The sequence below is a fragment of the Thamnophis elegans genome, chromosome 2, assembly GCF_009769535.1.
Source record: "Thamnophis elegans isolate rThaEle1 chromosome 2, rThaEle1.pri, whole genome shotgun sequence".
In the NCBI taxonomy this organism is placed as follows: domain Eukaryota; kingdom Metazoa; phylum Chordata; class Lepidosauria; order Squamata; family Colubridae; genus Thamnophis; species Thamnophis elegans.
Genome location: NC_045542.1, coordinates 39,504,518 through 39,528,465, shown reverse-complemented (window position 1 = coordinate 39,528,465; position 23,948 = coordinate 39,504,518). Strand labels below are relative to the sequence as shown.

General features: G+C 38.6%; 1 protein-coding gene across 1 annotated transcript in view; it reads right to left on the bottom strand.

Moving 5' to 3' along the window:
* Positions 1-21,228, bottom strand: part of GNA13 (G protein subunit alpha 13) — a 30,075-nt gene extending 8,847 nt beyond the window's left edge. The window contains exons 1-2 of the mRNA XM_032210012.1: positions 20,877-21,228; positions 16,952-17,175 (exon numbers count right to left, since the gene is read on the bottom strand). Coding sequence (XP_032065903.1) covers positions 16,952-17,175; positions 20,877-21,159 — 507 coding nt within the window. The 5' untranslated portion in view covers positions 21,160-21,228. The remainder of the gene's footprint in view (positions 1-16,951; positions 17,176-20,876) is intronic.
* Between the last annotated feature and the right edge of the window lie 2,720 nt (positions 21,229-23,948).

Below are 23,948 nucleotides of genomic sequence, written 5' to 3'. Positions count from 1 at the left end.
AAAACAGTGCTTCACACTAAGGTGACTGATACTTTGCTTACAAAGCAGATGAAGTGAGGGAACCATGACTTAAATGGTTAACACATGGCTGTTAGAACAGTGAAATCTCAACCCCAGCTTTGTGCTCTCCGCACTAAGTGGTGCCCCCTAAAAGGGGGCATGGCTTACAAATGTTTGATGAACAGTGTATATTCTGCAAATTATCATATAGTGCTATATGCTCTTTAATCTGGAATTGGCCATCAATAGAATAGGATAAACTTGTACCATGAATTTTAAATTACTGCTTGGTATTAAAAAAGGCTGAAATTTAATACTCTTCAAACCTGCCATTCACACTCTGGCACCATTCCAGCCACTCCTACTTCTGTTTCTGTAACTGCATGCTCAATTCATAACGGTTGGGTTTTGAATCGTTTTTTCCTGTTTTTTTTTTAAAAGTTTTATTTGTAATCCTGCAAAACACTAAAGTCTCAAGACCTGCCAATGTTTCTTTTTTGTTTGTCATTGGTCTTTTTATTGCTACAATCCAGTAGATGATTCATTACCATTAGCCCAGAAGCAGAATTCACAATGTGATTTATAGAACTCACAATGTTTGGAAGAACTTGAGCTGCATGTAAAGAGGTTCTATTAACTCTTTCAGTTCATATACTTAAGAATCATCTTAACTTAATGAGTTCAAGTGCTATTATATATTATATTACTCTTATTATATACTCTTTTCTACTGTTACCAGTGCTAAATGAACCCTCAATAGAAACATATTGGGTTTTTTTGCAGTAAGGACAAACTATAACAAGAGTTTTGTTAATTAAATTACTTATCATCAGCTTTTAAGCATTACAGCCAACTTTGTTGGATATATCAAGTATAATTTCTGAGTGAAATATTATGTAAGGGCTGAGTGAAATATAATGCCTTGTACAAAACTTGCACAAAGAGAGAGCAGTAATGATGCACTAGCAGCTCTGACATGTTCTTCAGATCTGTTCTTTTCACTATAATTAGTAGGATGTTGCTGAGGACGAAGATGGTATTGCTATCATTTCTGAAATGGAAACTTTTGTCACAGTGATTCAATTTTTGACTGATAAAGGAGTCAGTCAAACTGAAATTCATTATTGAAACCAGTAGGTGGGGGATGAAGTCATTGCTTTTCATTTAACATCTGTATATCCCACATTTGTTTTGGAGTCGGGGGAGGGGGGAGAGGGGAGAGATGAGGAAGGGAAGTGCTTGGGAACTGACCAGAGAGGAACATTTCAACTTCCCAGGACTTTGTGTCTAACCACAAGATGCCCATCCTTGAAAAGATAAATGAGAGACACTCACAGTGAAATCACCAAGAGAAATATATCAGACGGTTTAACACAATTTATCACTAATTAAATATCATTATACTGCCTTTATTAACCAGGTATTCAATACAAAAATATCTTTCACATCTAATTTGCTGTTTGATCATTTATAAAATAATTTTGCTTTTCACTTTTCCTTCTACTATTTCTATGCTTTCTCTTCTCTCCCTCCCTTCAGATGCTTTCTCTCTTACAAAAATTAAACAAATTGTGATTCACAAAATTTATGCAGCAAGTTTATTTGTTGCTCTTTAAGAAGCTAAAGTAATACTTATAAGTTATGCCTTTGTGAAAAAGCTAAGAGCAAAGTTACCTAAAAAATCTTAAGCATCCACTGAAGCAGTACATTATTTTCAGCAGGAAGATAAGAAACTGAACAGGTATGCATGGGTATGAATGACCACGACAACTCAAGTTCTCAAAGAATGCATATATTTACTTTCATTTTATTAAGATCAGTAATCTTGAGTTAAATATAAATTATCAGGTTTAAATTAAAATGTGGACAAGTTTTTAATTCAGCAAAGTTAAGAATCTTAGGAAGAAACAATTCCGCATTTGGGATTTAGGAAAAAGTCTGATATTATGAGCAGTGGCTTATAGCACAATTTTGGAAGAGTACCTGTTTTAATCTTGCAACAAAAAAGCCTACAACAGGTTGGTTACCTGTACCTCATTCTTTAAACTATCATCAGTGCAATCAGACACAAGATTTAAAACTATCCAGCATCCAATTTAGAACATTCAGCAGAAACTTACATTTTCCTATATTCTATAAACTATTGGAAAGGGTATAGTTTCTCTGCATGAAATATTGTATGCAGAAGAACTGACATTCATACAGCAGGCAATTTGTTGAGAAAACTATAAATGCGATCATGCTGAATTCACCCTCCAGAATTCTAACTCTACATTTACACAGAAAAGCCAATATTGATAGTTTCCAAACATTTAAATAGATACTTTAATGCAGTCTGAAAGATGTAGGAGGAAAGTTATTTCAGGCTCTGTATCCCTCTACAGGTAGTCCTTGACTTACAACCATTTAGTGACTGTTCAAAGTTACGATAGCACTGACAAAAGTGATTTACAATTGGTCCTCGAGCAACAGCCAAAGCATCCCCACAACCACATTATTAATATTTGGGTGACCATGACTTCTAGCCAACTTCTGAAAAACTTCTTGCCAAGAAAGCTGCATAGATAGACCTATTCAGGCAATGTCTGAGAATCAGACATAATTAAATGGAACACAAAAACAAAGGAAAAAATATAATTTACAACAGGAATATATGTAACTTTTTGGCCAGTGAATGTATTTCAATTTTAATATGTCACAACACTTTAACCATAGCAATAGCAATTAGACTTACATACCACTTCACAGTGCTTTACAGTCCTCTCTAAGCAGTTTACAGAGTCAGCATATTGTCCCCAACAATCAGTCCTCATTTTATTGACCTCAGAAGGATGGAAGGCTGAGTGAACCTTAAGCCGGTCAGCATCGAGCTGCCAAACTGCTGGCAGTCAGCATAATTAGCCTGCAACTTTGTATTCTAACTACTGCACCACCCTGGGTCTTTAACAAAATGTTTACTAAAGGGTCTTGGTCAATCACAGAATACACAGACAGAAAGCAAAACAGGGTGCTATGTATTAGGCATCTGTAAATCTTTGCTTACATAATACCCACCCTACCCCCGCCTGCTCATAGTACCTGCCCGGCTGTGCTCAGTAAAGCCCATCCACAGCACTGCCTATCTCCACTTGATTACTGTAACGCGCTCTACATGGGGCTGCCCTTGAAGAGTGTTCAAAGACTTCAGCTTGTCCAGAACGCAGCCGCGCGAGCGATTGTGGGTGCACCTCGGTACACCCACGTTACACCTATCCTCCGCGAGCTGCACTGGCTGCCTATTGGTCTCCGGACACGCTTCAAGGTGCTAGTCATTACTTTTAAAGCCCTACATGGTATTGGACCTGGGTACTTGAGAGACCGCCTCCTGCCAGTTATCTCCCAAAGACCTATTAGATCCCACAGATTAGGCCTCCTCCGAATTCCATCTACAGGCCAATGTCGGCTGGCAACTCCTCGGGGGAGGGCCTTCTCTGTGGCTGCTCCGGCCCTCTGGAACGATCTCCCCATGGAGATCCGGACCCTTACTACCCCTCCAGCCTTCCGCAAAGTGGTTAAGACCTGGCTGTTCTGGCAGGCCTGGGGCTGTTGAACTATCCAGCCCCATCCGAGGTTATGGCTGTTGTAGAATTTTAAATTGTTGTTTTTATTTTATTTTTTGTATCCCCTCCCTTTTGTGAGCCGCCCTGAGTCTCTCGGGAATAGGGCGGCATACAAACTCAATAAATTGAATTGAATTGAATTGATTACTTAGTACTAGAGTTTAATGTGTTAATGACAAAAGTAGTTAAATTGAATAGCAATACCCCCCAAAATAATTACAAATAGTCCTCAACTTACAACAGTTCATTTGTGTTCAATAGTGAAAAAAGTGACTTATGACTGTTTTTCACACATACAACCATTGCAACATCCCTTCCCCGTGGTCAGGTGGTCAAAATTTAGAAGCTTGGCAACGACTCATATTTATGATGGTTGGAGAGTCCCTGGGTCATGTGATCGACCTTCTGACAAGCAAAGTCAATGGGGAAGCCAGATTCACCGAACAACCAGGTTACTAACTTAACATCTGTAATATTTCAGTTAACAACTGTTGCAAGAAAGATCATAAAATAGGGAACACACACTTAACAAATGTTTCACTTAAAATATAAATTTTGGGCTCAATTGTGGTTGTAACTCGAGGAGTACCTGCAGTTACTTGTGTATATGCATATTTATCTCTATCTATAGCTAACATCTTAATAAAAAAAAAACTTCAGAGGAAAACCGAAAAGTAATTTAAAAAGAAAAAGAACCATTGAGTTTCTAATTTCCCCCATTTTATATGTCTGCTAATTTACAATATTGTAGACATTAAGCCCCCTTAGGACCCCAACTTAAATCATTATATTTGCCATGTTGCATGATATATTTTATGTATATGTATATTTCCTACTTAAATTTGCTGAAATTTGTAGTTTACATAGAGAGAGACCACACATAGAAAAGAAATTTAAAAAGAATGGTTTGCATGCAAACATCATAGCTACTAAAAAAAAACACCAAGGGCCTGACTCCATCTGAAGCCCTTGAAACTGCTAAATAAAGGCTGACCTCACTGGCTACAAAGTTAGAAGAGGCCATGAAGATAAGTGCCCTATTCTCCAAAGAACCATCCAAGGTGTACTCCCAACTGCAACAACACATTAACAGCAGAGCCATCAATATCAAAAACTAAAGGTACTGGAAAAAACGTAAGAAATAAAGAGAAGACATAACACCAATGCAAAGTGGCTACAGAACATGAAAAAAGACAACAGCAATCTTCCAGAACAGGAACCAGTCGCCATCACAATAGTAAAGATCTACCAGTGGGTAAATAACATGAAGAACTCTACACCTACTGGCTAAAGAAACTAACAGCAGTACATGAATGCCTGGTAGCACAAATGAACCAGCTGCTAGCAGTAGTCTCCCATCCAGACTGGCCAACAGAAGGAAGAAGAATACTGATCATGAAAGAAGTACCATGCAAGTCAAAACCCTGCAAGGGATGTGGCCAGTGATAGACAGCTGAAGTGGCAGACATCGGGAAAACCTACCAGTGACCAGATCCACAGAAACAGGGGCCTACCACTCTAGACAGGACTCAAGGTACAGATAGAAAGGCTTCAAAGTCTGTCCAAAACGAAGTGTTTGGGTGTAAGAAGCCAGTGAGAAGTACTTTAAATGATACAACCAAGTAGTTGGCATTATAAAGTATATAGGAATATTAGCATAGTGTATAGACTGGACCAGGGGTGTCAAACTCGATTTCATTGAGGGCCACATCAGGGTTATGTTTGACCTTGGTGGGGGGCAGCAGGGGGCTGGGTGTGGCCTTCTGCCAGTGAAAATGGAGCTTGAGGGGCCATGTGTGTCCCCCCCCCCGGACCCCGTTTTTGGCAGGGACAGCTTCTTGCAGCCCTCTGCCAGCGAAAATGAGATAAAAAGAATCTGTTTTCACTGGCAGAGGGTTGCAGGAGGACATCCCAGCTGAAAATGAAGCTGTTTTTGCAGAGTCACTGCTGGCCAGTCCTTCGCTGCTTCCAGAATAGCCCTGGAGGCAGGATCTAAGCACCCCGTAGGCCGGATCTGGCCCCTAGGTCTTGAGTTCGACACCCCTGGGCTAGACCCTCCCTAGTCCAAAGGGAGATTTGACAGAAAGTCATGGAGAATAACAAGGATAAGATCCTGTGGGACTTCCAACACCATACAGGCAGGCAGATACTGGCCAACCAACAGACTGACTGGCAGTAGACAAGGACCAGAAGACAGCAGTGATGATAGATACAGCAGTGCCAAGTGACAGCAGCATCAGGAAGGAGTATGAAAAGCTGGAGAAGTATGAGGACCTAAAGTAGGAATTGGAGAGGATGTGAAAAGTAGAGCACTCAGGTCTGTGACTCTAAGGTTGGAATGCCTCCAACAGATACCAGGAACATCAGAGCTCTCTGCCCACAAAAGTGTAGTGCTAAGAACAGTTAAGAGACTGTAGAACCCTCTAACACCCAGTCCTCTAGTAGAACCACCTAGATTTAGGAAGACACAGATCCCATAGCATGAGAAGGGATTTTTTAAAACTGTATATCTTCCAAATTCCCAATCAAATATTCTAGGAATTTGTATCTGTCTTGCAGTGCTGAACAAAATGTATTCTCACTGCTGTAAACATATATTTATTAAATTATGATATTTCTTGTTAATTTTTGCTGAGATTATACCTAATTTAAAAAGTCATAGTTTTATTTTAAATTTAAATTCCAATTTTCTGCATTGTACTACATGAATACCGTATTTTTCGGAGTATAAGATGCACCAATGTTTTGAAGAGGCAAATTTCAAAAAAAGTTTTTGCATTCTGCAAACCCCCCCAAAATGGCCCATTTTTCACAAAAACGGGCCCGTTTTTTTAAAGGGCATGAACAGCTCTTAGGACTCTTATTACTGTATGATATATCTAGCTTAACTAATATTAATGGAATTATGTAGCATTTATAGAACATTTTGTATCCATTTTCTTTTTAAATTATAATTTGATGTATATTTTATAGATTTGGTCCATAATTCTTCCCATTGTTATATTCTAACTATTTCTTTAAAATTCACATCCATTTTATCATATAGTTTTTATATGTTCTGTTCATCACATCTAACTAAAGTTTACATATGTGCCCAGATGGTTTGGATTTGATCAGCTAATTTTATCTTCTTTTTTTTTTAATATATCTTGTTCTGATTCGATTGTTAAATAAAACACACATGAATAACACTGCTATTTGCATTTCTGTGTTGTGTAAGTCAGTCACAATTATATTCTCTATCTAATTCTAGTTCTGAAACTTGCTTGGAGTTTTGTACATGAAGTCTGTAAAGCAGTCTTCCTTGTATCTTTGGAACATTAAAATAGGCCTTTACTAAATTCTCTTGGCTGGTCTTTCGCCAATGTTTCTGAATAATCATGGGACATCTGTTCTTTTGTTGAATTCATCAGAGCCAAGTTCAGCTACATGTCCCAATTCCCCCCACCTTTTCCAATTGAGAGATTTGAGTAAACTACAGATACTCACTGTTATGCAAACTAATTCATATTCAACAAGTATGTTATTTTCAAAGAAGCTGTATAATGTGCTTTTCTCTGCAACTGCAAATGAAGAAAGCTGAACCAAATATTTTAGTTTAGTTACTCAAATGCTGGTTCCTTAGATACAGTGATAAAGGAGGTATTAGTTCTTTAATATCACAATGCATTATAGCATCTTCTTCTTTTTCTTCTTCTTCATCTTAATCCTCATATCATCATCATACTGGCAACAACCTGTATCATCCATCAATACAGTACAATAGTAGAGTTGGAAAGGACTTTGGAGGTCTTCTAGTCCCCCTGCCTAGGCAGGAAACCCTATACCATTCTAGACAAATGGCTATCCAACATCTTCTTAAAGACTCCCAGTGTTGGGGCATTCACAACTTCTGGAGTCAACCTGTTCCACTGATTAATTGTTCTGTCAGGAAATTTCTCCTCAGTTCTAAGTTGCTTCTCTCCTTGATTAGTTTCCACCCATTGCTTCAGTGCCAGTCAATAATATTTGTGATACATTTTAAAATGTTCACTTGACTGAGTTTCATATTTAATGAATAAAAGTATAATAATAATAATAATAACAACAACAGCAGCAGCAGCAGCAACAGCAACTGAACTCAATAACCACAATGTTCCAACAAAAAGTCAAGAAAAAGATTAGAGGTGAATACATCAAGAAGTGAAAAAGTGTACTCATTGAGGGAACTACAATCAAAGAAATCAACATTCCAATCATTAGATACACAGCTGGAATACTGGATTGGATTCAAGCAAAACTAACAGCAATGGGTAAGAAGATCAGAAAAATAACAACAAACAATCATGCCCTTCATCCTTGCAGTGACATTTATAGATTCTATCTATGAAAGGCAAATAGGTGAGCTTGGAATTTTGCAAGTACATCAAAGGTTGAAGAAGAACAAAGGGCTTTGAAAGAATATTTGAAAGACAATGAAAAAGATGCACCAAAGTTAGTACACCAGGAAGGCTTACTGACCACTGGAAAGACCAATCTGACCTACAGGAAAGACCAAATGAAGAATTAAAGCAAAAAAAGACAAATCTATGGCCAGCTGTTCTGTCCCCCCTTCTCGGCTTGTTAACAAACGGCAGGCAGACAAACTTAAAAGGAACTCTTTATCAGTTCTCAGCTCAGACTGGCTGCGAGCCCAAAAATAACATAAATAAAGTCTCCGACTAGCTAATAAAATACCAAACAAAAACTCTTACAAGCAATGCACTTCTCCAAGTGTAGCCTTGAATCAGGGTTACAGGAAACAAAGCACTTATCCAAGTGTATCTTACATAAACCACGACCGATGATCAATCAATGTTGAACGAACCAAGGAACGTTGACTCCTGCAACCAGGGCGTGGCACCATCCGTCCTTTTATCCCCAGAATATGCCCCTAACGAGCCCCAGCTGCATAATTAATCTTGCATCCTGAAAAGACTCACAGAAGACATCTGCTGAGTCACAACAGCCAGCATATTAAAAAAAAATTGCAGGGAAAGCAGATATTAAGACCTGGCAATGGCTCAGAACAGGAAAGTTGAAGAAAGAGACCAGGGGACTACCATAATTCTGGCTTAAGCCTTAAGAAGAAATGCATACAAAGCCAGAATTGAGAAGATTGCAACAAAAAAGCCAAAGGAAAGATAAGCAGGTGCAAGAAGATCAAAGTGACTATAACCAACAGCATGACAAAGTAGCAACAATAGTGCACTAGAAAATCTGCAAGAAATATCATTTGTCTGCAAGCAAAAACTGGTGGAACCATAAAATAGAGAAAGTCATGGAAAATGAAAAAGCTAAATTGCTCTGGGACTTTAGAGTCCAAATACACAGACACTTGCTACATAATATCCCAGATTTAATAATTGTTAAGAAAGATTTTTTTAAAGCCTGGATAGTGGATTTGACAATACCTGGAGACAGCAAAATGGAAGAGAAAAAATGGAGAAGATTAAATGGCTTATAGGGGGAAAAAACATTACAAAATGCAATATACTCCCACCCATCCTGATGACAACAATCGAAGCAACCACTTGATGGGCTTCACATCACCCTGGCCCGTTGGCAAAACCATGTCTTTAGGGTCTGGTTACTACATCTAATGTATCTAATAAATGTACAAACTAAGACATAAAATACCAAATATCACCAAATACAGTTCTCTTGCTTTTACCAAACAGAATTACTTCTAGTAAAATCATTTTTAATTTGATTGTGTGTGTGTGTGTGTGTGTGTGTGTGTGTGTGTGTATGCTTCTTGTGTTGGATAATGTAATCCTTAAAATTTATAGCATTTTATTTAGTCTTCAAACAGGATATTGAATACAATTCAAGGCTGAGTGCAAGATATATTCTTCTTCAATACAAACGTAACTAAATCATTAGCAAATGGTCATGCTATTTTTGCTTACATTGTATATTTCCTCTTGACATTTCCTGTGTTTGCGTGACATTCTGAAAAGAAACTAAGCTCTGAGAGAGAACCAACTCTTGCAGAAAAAATGGAACTAGAATCGAACTGGTTGCTGTTAGCTAATTTGTGAAGGCAAGAATCAGTGTTTAGTAGTCCTGTGGCAAATCTGTGGCATGCTGTTTCAAACTAATATCTAAAAGGTTAATGTTGGGGAAAGATTATCTGAGGCATATAGTATTAGAAATTGGCAAATGAAAATATGTATTATTAATTGTCAACCTTTGAAATTATTCTGAAATCGTCCTATTGCATCTTTTTCTTCTTTTCCCATATCCCATATGACAAAATGGAAATTTATCCAAATTTAAGAACAAAATGCACCTCAAAAATAGATAGTATATGCTGTGCTTTTAAAAACTCTTTGGTCCTCAATTTTCTACTTTTGGCCAAATCTACCTGCAATATAGAGCTTAATACATATGTATTCTAAACCAAGATAGGTATTTACTACTGTCTTGACCTTGACAGTCACTATAGTTTCCTTTGAAAATGTGTTCTGTTTGAGGTAGCTGTTATGGTGCTAAGTCTATAAGTATAGCAGGACTGAAGGACAAATAGCCTTTGCTTGTAAAAGTTACCTCATGATGAAATGAAGTACAATTCCATATTTCTGTTTCTATTCCACATAACATATTTGGTGATGAATAACAGGAAGACAACTGTCAATATCTGATTGGTTATGTGGCTGCACTGTTTTCAATATTTGATGTAGATGCATACAATATTAAAAAAATAAAAGCTCCTAACTTCTTATTACAGATTAAAATAACCAGAAAAATGTAAAGTGAACTGGATCAAAATTTCTGAGATTGCAAAGGATAAGTAATTATGTGTCTTCACATTATTACTGCCAAAGAAGATGAAGGATAACTATAAGTAAAAACTAAATCCAATTCCCCCCCCCCCCCGACAATGTAGTGGGTAGATATGGCTGATGTTAACAGAAGATATAATGCATTACTGCAGGAATTCCCCAACCCCGCTGGGCCACACAAGCGGCAGGTGAGCGTAAGTGCACACCTCCATTTGCGCAAGTGGTAGGCAATCTCTTGCATACCTAAAGTTCCATTTGTGCGAGAAGCAGAAACTCATGCATGTGCGTGAAGCTCCATTTGCGCACAAATCTTGTGCACTCCATTTTGGCCTGTTCCAGGAGGCAGGGATTACTGCCACCTGGAACTGGCTGAAAATGCGACACGCAGAGGCAAAAAACGGGGCGTGCGGAGTTAAAAAATGCAACACACAGAGGCCAAAAATGTGATGCGCTGAGGCGGCAATTTGCAGTGAGGTACTGTGGCGATCCCCACAGCCTGGAACAGCAGATTGGCGGTATTTGGGGAGGCCGATCCAACTGCCAATCATCTGTTTGTGTTAAATCAGGCTGTGCTGAAGCTGACCACACTATTTGCTGTAAGGAGGCAAATTGCTGGCAGGCAGAGGCCGGTGGGTGGATGGGGCTTTGGCAACATTTGCTGTATAAGATGCACACATATTTCCACCAATGTTTAAGGAGGGAGTGTGTCTTATACACCAAAAAGTATGGTACATAGCCTGTCTTGTATTGATAGTACAACTACAATTGAAAGTTAATTAAATATTAAAAATTGACAAAAAATAAAATATACTTCCCCTACAGTCCCTTGTAGAAACTATTTGCAGTAAAAATTACTGAAGCACAATAATATATACCAAATATGCATTTATATAGAAAATGCCTGTTAAAAGACAGGTGTTATATCAATTTTATAAGTCACTTTGAAAAGAATTGAACCTTACAATCATATTTGAAGGAGTGCTGTATTTTATGCCTTCTACCTAAAAATTTTGCATTCTACATTTTAACTGAATGACATGCACTTTCTGCTTGTAATGAAAATACAATTTATATATCTGTTTAAACCAATCTCCATGTGATAAGAATATGAGCGCTGCAAAAATTTAAATGTACTAATAGTCCATTTAGTACATTTAAATTTTTGCAGCGCTCATATTTTTATCGCATGGAGATTGATTTAAATTAAAAGTGCATGTCATTCAGTTAAAATGATTAGGATTCAAATGCAATCTTAAAAGTTCAGCTCTCTATCCATGAGGTAATTAATAGTGCACCTCTACTTCTAAGTTAGTAAGTAAGCATAATATTCTGAGCTTTAATGTTCAATCCATCGTTCTTGTTTTAGAAGTTTGTGCATGTGGATGTTGCACATACATGGCATTTGTGTCAGCAAAAGCATCCTAATGGTGAAAGGGGAATAAATTGATGTATTTATTTATGAAACTGCCCATCTCACATTAAAGTGACTCTAGGCAACATAAGATTAAAAGCACAAAGAACATAAACATACAACTCTTGGGATTGAAGGATAATACTCTGGTCACACAAATCCAAAAATAAAGCAAAAAACAATAACCCCACTAATAGTAATAGACCTCATGTAAACCTGTGACCCTGGGGAAACCAGGCAGGATTTCAGTGTCTTAAGAAAAGCTAATATTATTAAGAAAAGCAAGATGATTTTAGTGTAAGGGGACCAGAAATAGACCCTCTACTATATGTGGTGGGAAGAGCAAAGGTGGTGGGAGAAACATGGTCCCCCCTCCCAAATAGCTTGGCCCCATGCCATGTATAACTTTATAGTGATACCTGCATAAGAAGCCTACTAGGAGGCAATGCATCTTATGGAACAGCAGTGTACATGAATGTAAAAAGAAACACACCAAATTGCTCATGCCACTATATTCTGGCCAACCACAACTTCTATGTGTTCTTTAACACAGCTCTATCCAGAGCAGTGGTCCCTAATCTTTAGGGCTTAATGGCCCTGCAGGGGGTGGGGAGGAAGTGGCTTACATGAGTGGACCCTCATACACTTGCGTGGCCCAGTTCCAAGCCAGCCACAGCCTAGTAGTGGGACACTGCTCAGGGGTTGGGGACCCCTGATCCAGAACATGTTACTGTAATCAAAATGGTAGTTAACTAAGACATAAGTTACCTTAGGATCTAGAGATTCTCTCTTCCTATCAAGAACTTCCCTCTCCTCATTGAACATCTCTACTGCTCCTCTGAAATGAAGGATCCTCTTATTCTGATTTTCATAAATCACAATTGATAAGTGACCAGGAAATAAAAAACTGGCAAATATTGTCTTTATCCTTTCTGGTGGCAGAAGTGTTTGGTGGGCCCAGTACCATTTAAGGAACACTTTTATTGGACAGGAAGGAAGATGACGGGATTGAAAAATGAACTGAAGTGGCTGAAAATCTGATCTACATTACCACACTTAACACTAGCAGTAATATAGTCTTGAATACTGTATAATTGTTTTTAAAAAGCTCTTATTTGAGATATATCCATGTTGAAAGCATCTATATGAATATATATTGTTTTAACTTTTTTACTGAAAAGAATGTACATGGAATATACACTATTCAGAATTATTTGTAATTATTACCATATATAAGCCTAATTTATTTATTGTAGCTTTATGTATGTGCATGTCTGTCTGTGTACATACATAGTAAAACAACTGGATTAGAACAAGAAGTAATGGGTGGAAACTAATCACGGAGAGAAGTAACTTAGAACTGAGGAGAAATTTCCTGACAGTTGGAACAATTAATCGGTGGAACAGCTTGCCTCCAGAAGTTGTGAATGCCCCAACACTGGAAGTCTTTAAGAAGATGTTGGATAGCCATTTGTTTGCAACGGTATAGGGTTTCCTGCCTAGGCAGGGGGTTGGACTAGAAGACCTCCAAGGTCCCTTCCAACCCTGCTATTGTATCTATCTATCTATCTATCTATCTATCTATCTATCTATCTATCTATCTATCTATCTATCTATCATCTATCTATTTATTTGTATTTTAAAAAAGCAATTACTTAGAATGTAATTGATAAGCAACCTGGAGATTTAAAATATGCCACAGGCTAAAGGCAATTTATGTCCTGTTCACTTTCCGAAATACTGACATACGAACAACTGAATGTGTAGAAGAATAACAACACTTTCTGGTACTGTGTCATTCAGTTCTTATTACTGATGTTTGTCAGAGACAGGAAGTAAAACGGAAGGGAAAGACTATGATGCAAGAAGTTAGTGCAAAGAAGCAATTCATACTTCCAAACTTGGCTGAAAGTCACATGTACTTTTCTGTGCTCAGAGTACTAAATTTCTGTGCAGGAAGAGGCGGTGGAGGATGTGCAAGGATGAATCTCTTTCCTCTGCTTCCTCTAACATGCTGAGAAAAGCTGTATTCAAAATAAACTGTGAATAACTAGTATATTTGCCTTCAAAGCAAGGAGTATCCAAGCTGAAATGTAGAAAGCAACTCTCTAAAACCATATATAGTATGTATGTATCTATACATACATACATACATACATACATACATACATACATACATGTATATATACTGAATATATCCATATATACTGAAAAACAATCTAATAGGCTTGAATGTACCATTATAAAAAGTAATCTAAAAGGCAAACATTATCTTGAAATTGTGGAAAGTCACAGCAATCTACGTAGGTATTGCTTCGAAAAGCATTATGATATACTTAGTGTATTCCTCTCATTGCATCAGTCATGTATTGTCCTTTCATTCTCAATTATTATAACAACTGACACCCAGATGCAATAACATTAATATTAAATGCATTAATATTTTACTGCTATTACAGAAAATGTGTTCCATATTGTACTTACAAACTTTTTCCTTTGGGTTAAAATGTTACATTCTAAAACTGAACCTCTCTTGAAATGACTTAACCTTTGTGGTTTTGTGGACTATGGAAACTGCATGTATTATTTTGTTACATATAAGAAGTGCTTTACTAAAAATAAATAAGTGACAAATCAAAGGTCAGCAACTAATTAGGTGGCTAATGAAAAATATTCCCAATGTTATTCACAATTGTGTACCCTGATACTCTTTCATAATTAAAACATTAAATTTGCCTCAAATAATTTAGATTGGGATGAACAATTTCATTATTTTGGTAATCATTTTTTTAAAATTTGAACTTAAGAAATTTGGTTTTTAAAAAATTCTTAAGATTGCATTAAAAAGGGATAGCACCAAAACTATTCCTGTTGCTGCGGCTGCTTGCGAAAGCTCCTGGATTGGGGCTGAAAAGGCGAAAGCAGAAGGATGCTTTGTCCCATATTTGGATAGACCAGGTGGCCCTGATAAAAAACACTTAATCTCTCCACTGGCGTAGGGAACAAAGCAAGGAGAGCCCATGGCTTAGAGGTTAATATGTCTACAGTATTTTTCGGAGTAGAAGACTCACTTTTTTCCTTCCAAAAAGAGGCTGAAAATCTGGGTGTGTTTTATACACTGAATACAGCATTTTTTGCCTCCCTTCACCAAAATGGCCATGTATAGTCTTTAGGAGGCTTTCAGAGAGCTCCTTGGGGCTGGGGAGGGCAGAAATGAGCAAAAAACGGACCGTTTTTTGCTCAATTTTGCCCCCGTCCCCAGGAGCACTCTATAAGGCTCCTAAAGGCTATACATGCCCTTTTTTTGACAAAAAGAGCCCGTTTTTTGAGAAAAATGGGCCATTTTTTGCTCCCCCCTCCAGTAGCACTCTACAAGCCTCCTAAGAGCTATTCATGCCCTTTTGGGGGGGGGGGGGGAAACGGGGTCATTTTTTGGAGGTTTGCAGAGTGCAAAAACTTTTTTTAAAAAATTTGCCTCTTCAAAACCTTGGTGTGTCTTATACTCTGGTGCATCTTATACTCTGAAAAATACGGTACCTAATATGTAAGTAGCCCAGATTTGAATCCCAGAAGGGTATGGCTAGCTAAAGAGAGCTAAATGGTTTGAAATAAATCTATACTAATCTCCCTTTATTTCTTCTAGTCAATTCCCACTAATTCTGTTCTGGATACTGAGCTGTCACAATATAGCATATAAATTTGTTATTACCATAAAATAAATTTAAATAAATCTAAAATAAAATGTTTTTGGAGGGGAATGTTCCTATTAAAGGACTTTAGTCTACCTGCCATATAATTTTTAGAACATGCATTAAAGACAGTAACTTGCAACATAACATGTATAGCTGAAGGCTGCACTTTTTAGTTCTTGGTAGTCTGCGAGCCTACCGTATTTTTTGGACTATAAGACGCACCGGAGTATAAGACACATCATGATTTTGAACAGGTAAATTTTTTTAAAAAATTGTACTCTGTAGACCTCCCAAACCCTCTGCACACCTCTTTTTTTTTTTTTTTTAAAGGGAGGCAGAAGGTTTGGGAAACTGGTAGAGTGCTCCTGGGGCCTGCCCCCCCCCCCAAATAGCCTGTTTTTGGTTTCTATTTTTGCCCTCCCCAGCCCTCAGGAGCACTTTGCAAGCCCCCCCAAACCCTCTACACATCGATTTTTCCAAAGGGGGACGGGTTTCGGTAGGTCAAAAATGCTGTATTAAATGTATAAGATGCACCCAGATTTTCACCCTCTTTTTTGAGGGAAAAAGGTACATCTTATACTCCAAAAAATACAGTAGTTATTTTCTTGCAGATGTTACTTTACCCAGCTAGATAACATCACCAGTATGAGGGAGAGGAGTATATATAAATGGGCTTTATATCCATGAATCTATTGATTACTGATTTCTCTGAGTACTAAGTTTCCAGAAATTAACCAACATTATTGGATTTGGATTGATTTAAAATGTTAACAGTTTGCCAGTTGAAACTGTAGCTAAGTCAATTGCAAAACTGTTACCATACAATTTAATAGATACAATCAAAAACCTAGGAAGGAAACTAACACCTAGTAAGTATATCCACCCACCCCTCCAAGCAGTCAACCCCCAATAAATCAAGAAACAGCACCAGATGATCAAACAGGGAAGAAACAATTCCCTAATGAAGGAACCATCAAGGAGGTAACCATACCCCAACCAAGACTGGCAGGGTAAGCCACTATATATAAACAGTCAGAAAAGTCCAGTCTCCTTTGCACTGATAATGTTACCTAGCTAGGTTATGAAATGTCTGCAAAAAGAAAGAAAGAAAAGATAGAAAAGAAAAAAGCAGCCCAAGAAAGAAAGAAAAGAAAAGAAAGCACCAAGAACTGAATGGAGAGGAAATAGGAAGTCTTACTGCATGAACAGAAATATGCCTGCTGAATATTGGTTATAGGTCAACATTTAAATTCTAAACCTTGTTATAGTTGGCTTTACAGAAATTATATTTACTATTATATCCTTATGTCCATCATTATCTACAGTATTAAAATTCATGTTCATGTAATAAAAAGTTTACCCAAAAAAATCCATTTCATTTATAAAAGATTTTAAATAGTACTATCACAGTAACTACAAAACATGAAGAGTTATGACCCTTACCAATTGAAATTCTCTGCGTCTGTCATAAGCATGCTGGATACCAGTGTCTGCCCACAAAGCTCTTACTGTTGGAAGATACTGTAAGAAAGTACAGGTTTGTACCATCCCTTGCACCACTTCTGAACGGGTATCAAAGGCCATCATCTTGTCGCCATTTGTTTGATTAGCAGGATTTCCCCATGGAATATGAAGTTTCTCACGAGCATCCACAAGGACTCTAACACCTTCAACAAAATTGAAACTATGTGTTAGTTTCCAAATGCATTTACATTAATCTTAATAATTGATTACTCTCAAAACACAAAACATGACCCATGTATACAGACAGCTTCATATTCTCACCCTAACTGTAAGAAATTATAAATGGAAAAATATATATGCAGACTACAAATAGGTAATAATTAATTCCAAATCCACTATCGTAGAATGAACCAGGTTATACACAACGAGGTCTCTGATTTCTTTTGATTTCACCTGCCTTTGTACTTATAATAAATACTTCTAAAACTTTTTTAAAATAATAAAAGTTTCCCAAAGTATGATGATGAACACTTTCTTTAAATTATAAGTGATGGCTGCTCTAAAGCTGAGTTGAAATCTATAACTTAGCATTCGGATTCAATCAAATTTCGAATCACGTTTTACAAATTTTAATTTTCTAGTAAAATTAGTAGTATTGCTCATATTTATTTTCATATATGCAATTCCAGACATTTAAAGTAGCGAAAATTAATTACATGCTTCTGGGAGTTCTACTATATTCAACTCAGCAGTTTTACATCTCATAAACACGCAGAGAAACAGCTGCAGCAAACAGGAGAAAATGATAAAATATAGATTAATCATTCTCATATATGTCAAAGTTTAAATGATTCTAAGATACAACAAAAAAATTGATTAAATGCATTGGATTTAATTTAAAATACAAATAAATGTGACTACATCAGTAGTAGCTCCGACCCTTTGGAACGATCTCCCCGTGGAGATTCGTACCCTCACCACCATCCAGACCTTCCGCACAGCCCTTAAGACCTGGCTTGCCTGTCAGGCCTGGGGACAAAGATAACTGTCCCCACCCGAATGATGAATGAATGTTGCTTACTATTTTACTTCTATGTATTGTTGTGTCTATTGTCTGTATACCCCCCCCCCTTATTTTATGTAAGCCACCCTGAGTCCCCTCAGGGAAAAGGGCGGCCTATAAGCATTAATAAATACCTAAATACCTAAATACATTTTAAACAATCTTTTTGATGTTTAAAACGCCTAAAATATTTAAAAATAAAAATTTAAAAAGCAAAATGTGTATTGGTTCAAGACTGAATGAGATATTGGTTTACTGTATTAAAGTTATTGTTTTACCATTGTCATAGATTTGTTAGTCTTATATTAGCACTTCTCTTTTGCTAAAGGTGCATTAGGAGAATACATTTTATGCATGCATGTAATATTTATTAACATTATCAATATATCATAATTATAAACACAGTGCACTTTGTATAGTTCACTACGGTATTTCATATAATCATTATCTATCACATGATACTGTCATAAAGCATAAAACATGTCCAAGATTACAACAGCCAAGAACAAATTATTTTCTGGTTTGAATGTATTATCAATAGCTTTTTATCCACAAGACCCCAAGGATGGAGACCCAGGTTCAACTCTATCTTGAATCACTGGGTAATCTGGGGTGAGTCACTCTCTTAGGCCAAACTATGTTGCACAGTTGTTATAGGGGGAAATTGGAAAAAGGAGTACTACCGGTATGTATATTGCCTTCAACTCCTGGAAAGGTGGAATATAGTTCTAAAGAATAAATAAAATTAAAGGAAATGTCTTGATTTTTATAGCAAAATGTAGTCAGTTTTTGTTATGCATTTTACTGTGTTTATAGATATAAAAATTTTCCTATTATCCAGGAAGAAAGTTTGAGAATGTTTGTTTTTAGTGTATCCAATAATTTAGAATACCAATTAGCAGTTGAGGCTTTATGTATATTTTTTAAAAAAGTACATGTAAAGTTATTTATCAAGAAATATATACAGCTGTCAAACATGAAAAAATATCTTAGTGGCGGAATGAGTGTAAATCACAAAAGATACTTTGTATTATAGTGTACTCTTTTATTAGCAATATTTTGTAAGGGACTGTAATAGTGGCCTTAATACACCAGTATGTATGTAACAAAACTAAGTGCATTTCCGCTGCACTCACTGAAAAATGATTTTGTTTATTCATTCAATATAAGCCATCTTTCAAATCAAACTCTACATTTAAGCTAGCGTAGATCTTAAAACCACCACAGAATGTAAACAAATACAATTGAAATATTTGAAATTGGTTTTATCTTCATTTCCTAATAACTAAATATGAAAATGATGTCTATTACAGTTTTCAGTGTCAAATAATGTCTATTTAAGCTACAATCTTAAATTGTAGTACAATATGTTATCATATATTTCCAGATTTCTAACACATGGTGGTAGAAGACAACAAATTAGCTGATATTCAAAGTTGTTTATATATCTTGAATGGCACTAAAAGACAAATTATGTTTGCTGTCCGAAAAGTTCCACATTTATTTCTACGAATCTATGAATTGCTACTTCATGGTTGGATTCCCTACCTATCCCTCCAAAATCTCTTTTCAGTTTCACAGCATCCTGTCGCAATATGAAGTGTTACCTCCATGGTTACAACTTGCAACAAGAATTCAGCAGGGTTTAATTGAAAATGCAGTAAATCTTTGCATTCAACAACACTTTTCACGGGTAAGAAATATTTGTAAAAGCAAAATGCACACTAGGCACAATATTTGTTTAAAATGAAATATGCGTATAGATGAAGCTGTACATATACTATAATGCTACCCTAAATTTCCCTTTGTATTCTTTGGAAACTGACCTTCCTAACACATTTTTCCCCATGCCCAAATCAAAGCTGCCTTAAAGGTCATCTCAACATTCCACCAACAACCTCTCAGAGGCACATAATGTACAGCCCACTCTAATTTTGCGATTCCAGTAAGAATGCCTCCAAACTATATACTTAATTTTTTCCACATATATCCACACACACACACGTCTCTGGGCTCACCACCCCCCACTTCATCAGCCTCACCGCAAAATGCAAGCGCCCGTTGCAACTTTTTACACAGACACAAGGCCGTCTGACACAAACGCCATCCCGTCAAGGCACCGAGGACGACGCCTCGCAGGGCACAAAGAAGAACTATTCTGACACTCACCCCCGAGGCCTGATTGAACGGCTCCCGCATCTCTAACTCACCCATCCACCCCCGTCGCCCACCCCACACCCACCCACCCTGTCCAAGCCACATCCGCCAGACCGGACGCCGATTTCGCCCAACTGCCTCTTCCTCGCTCCAATCCGAAAACCGAGGCGAGGACGGGGGCACCTGCCCTCGGATGCTACCCGAGCCCGGAGCCCATTTCCCCTCCCCCACCGTTCCACCCCAACCCCCCATCCGCCGCCGTTTTCCCCCTCTTGAGGGTCCTCAAAAAGTGCGGCCGCCAAAGAGAATCAACCCAAAGTGCGTCCGGCGGAAGGAAGGTGGCCGTCTCAGCCATGCTTTCAGGGGGAAAAAAGGGGGGGGGGAATAAGGCGTGACTTTTTCTTTCTTTTTTTTCTCTTTTTCGCAGCCATGCAAGAGCAGATTTCCTTCTCGGGAAGGGGGGGCTTCGGGCATTGCAACGGCTTCTCATCCACCCCACTCCCCGTCAACGCCGGGGTTTCTTCGGCTTTGGGTCTTTTCTCTCCCGAAGCAGCCTGTCTTCTCGGGGGTTGGTCGCTCGACCGCGACCGCCCCGCTGCCAGTTGCCCCTCCGAGGGAATCGCCGCGGCCAACCCGCCCGCCCGCCTCTCTTGTGCAACCCCCCCCCCGCTCCCACAACCGTACCCTTGATGACGTTGCTGTAGATGGTGGCGCGGAATTCCTCCCGGGCTGACCGGTCCCAGTCCTGCCCGTGAATGATGCGCATCTGCTTGAGGAACGTACTCTTGCCGCTTTCGCCCGCGCCCAGCAAAAGGATCTTGACGAGCCGCTTGACGTAGGTCTTCTCGCGGTACAGGCACTTATCGATCGCTTTGGACCGCCGCTGCTGCTCGGCCTCGCTGCTGTTGAGCATGCAGCCGGGGAAGCAGCCCGACAGCGAGGACCGCGACGGCAGGAAATCCGCCATCTTAGCGAGCACTGCCAGCCAGGGAGCGGCCGCAGCGGCCCTGCACCGCTCTGCGCCTGCGTGAAACCCGGGCCGCTCGCTCAGGCCCCGCCCCTCCGGCTGCCCCTATGACAGGAGACGCCGTTCGGAGAGCGTCGCGTCTAAGAATGCCCAATCAAAGGGGCGTCCTGCTTTCACGTGGTACCCGCGCTTGTCTTCTAAGTTGGCTGGCCTCGCCCCTTGGGTGTAGCACGTGATCCTATCATCTGGTCTCTGTGTTCGGAATTTCCCCTTCTTCGGATTTGTCACGTGATGGGTTTTTTTTTCTTTCCAGGGGCTGATTTTTTTTTTTTTTTAAAAGCCTCGAACTCGTCGTTGGGGTGTATCGGATGTTTTGGCGTCTCGAGCTGTTGCCTCGTTTTGAGCCTCGGCTGATCTCGAATCAATTTGAATGTTCTCCTCTTAGGATGCATACGCAAAATTTATGGCATAGTAGTTAACTTAGTGCAAGATGTACATTTCTCCCCACTTCAGTAATATTCCAAAACGTTTGAACAACCATCATTGTACGGTAATCAGATGCCACAGCATCACCCAGAAGGCATCAAAGAGTGTAAATTGGGAAATCTGCAGTCTTTGGGCCATAATCAAGAAAGTATTCATTCAAAAACGTAATATCTTCTCATTCATGATATTCACTTTCTTCTCAGTTGCTCTTATCAACGTCCTAAATCTGCCTTCCAATAGTCCTAAAATCTGCCTCTTGCTTCAGGTATTGGGTGGGGTGGAGAAGGGGCAAGGCCTGAACTGTGACTGCTGATTCCCTTGGTACTTAGTTCAGTTGCCTACCCAGCCACCCACAACTTCTCTGTCAGAAGTTCCTCAAATGGGTTTCTGCACATAATAAAAAAGTCAAGATTTTAGCCAAGACAATGTGATCAAAGCTCAACAGTTGCATACTGTATGAAAAGCAGGCAGAGCTTCATTTTTCACTGTTGTGGCTGCCACCTGGATTTTTCTTTAATTGTACCTTGTGGAGAGCAGCAATGTATATTTTGGGGCTGTTGAAGAAAGATGAGTGTTGCTCTTACTGTATAGAAATCATTCTGGTTGTGTTCATTCAAGCCTGATTAGAAACTTAGATTAATAAATGCACACATTAATCCACCCTATCCTTTTAATTTGAAATCTTGCATAGATCATCAGTGATCACACTAAACCCCTTCAGATTATCTTGAGCTTCAACTTCCAGGATTCTAAGCCTAGTTGAGTTCTAAGCCGAGGTGGCGCAGTGGTTAGGGTGCAGTACTGCAGGCCACTTCAGCTGACTGTTATCTGCAGTTCAGCGGTTCAAATCTCACCGGCTCAAGGTTGACTCAGCCTTCCATCCTTCTGAGGTGGGTGAAATGAGGACCCAGACTGTGGGGGCAATTTGCTGACTCAATTTGCTAAAAATCTGTAAACCGCTTAGAGTGGGCTGAAAGCCCTATGAAGAGGTATATAAGTCAAGTAAGTAAGTAAGTAAGTAAGTAAGTAAGTAAGTAAGTAAGTAATGTAAGTAAGTAAGTAATGTAAGTAAGTAAGTAAGTAAGTAAGTAAGTAAGTAAGTAAGTAAGTAAGTTGAGGGTATTTTCTGGTACTACAATATAGCTCCTTCAGGATGTTTTCAGTTAGCAGGAGTTTCAAACATATATATGTACATTGAGTATAGAAAGTGAAGGATGTATGTTTGTGTTTTATTTTTATAATTAGAATGTACACTGAAGATGGCATTTAATTTCATTGTACGTGGTGCAATGACAATAAAGTAAATTTAATTTGAGAAGAAAAATATTTTACATAAATTGTGCACTTCAGGAATACTTAGGATAGCATCAAAAACTCTGCAAATGACGGTAATTTTTTTGTCTATGCAATTTTACAGAGAAAGTCTTCTTTCTTGAAAGAAGTTTCTAAACTCGATTCTGTGTAAAATAGGAAATAGATTTTTAAGAAACAGAAGATACAAATGTAGGAATAGAACTCCTGAACAGGAGTTTGAAACCTGGTTAGTCTTGACAGCAAATACTTACAGAGGCAATTAAGATTGGGCAGGGGGAGAATGACAGAATCCCTTCCTTCCACTGTCTCTGCTCTGTCAGACAGCCTATTGCAGTGATTTCTAACCCTTTTCCCATTGCATGCCAAAAGCGGGGGCAATGCGGGGTTTTTTTGGCGTGTGATGGACCAATTTTTCGCCCTCCAGAAGCTTTCTAGGACCTGGGGAGGGCGAAAACAGCCCCTTCCTGGAGGCCCTCTGGAGGCTTCAGGAATGGGAATGGACTTCCGGTTTGCCCATATTATGTCCAAATAAATAATCTAGACTATAGATTAATATGATGGCCTGATTAATACAACATTCTGAAACAATGGCTGAATTCCCCAAGATATGCCAAACTACAAAATATCCAAAATGATTTTACTGTTACCTAAGTGGTTTTGTGAATTTAGCTGTTTATTATGATGTATTTTTTTATACCTAAATTTTCTTCATCAATTAAATGAAATATGTGAAATACCCGTGGTTCGCCCATGAGGCCAATGTTGAGAAAAGACATGGACATGAGCTTTCTCGGGATGAGGCGACCCAGATTGGGGGTCTGGGAGCCCCTTTTATTGAGATAGGACAAAGGCAGGAGGAGCAATCAGCATGTGATTTAAGACAGCCTATCAAACTACAATTGCTAATCTACTGCTCAGGGAAGTTCTGTCTATATATGGTCAAATCCTGGGCGTCGTTGGGTAAGGCACATCTAGAGTGAACTATCAGG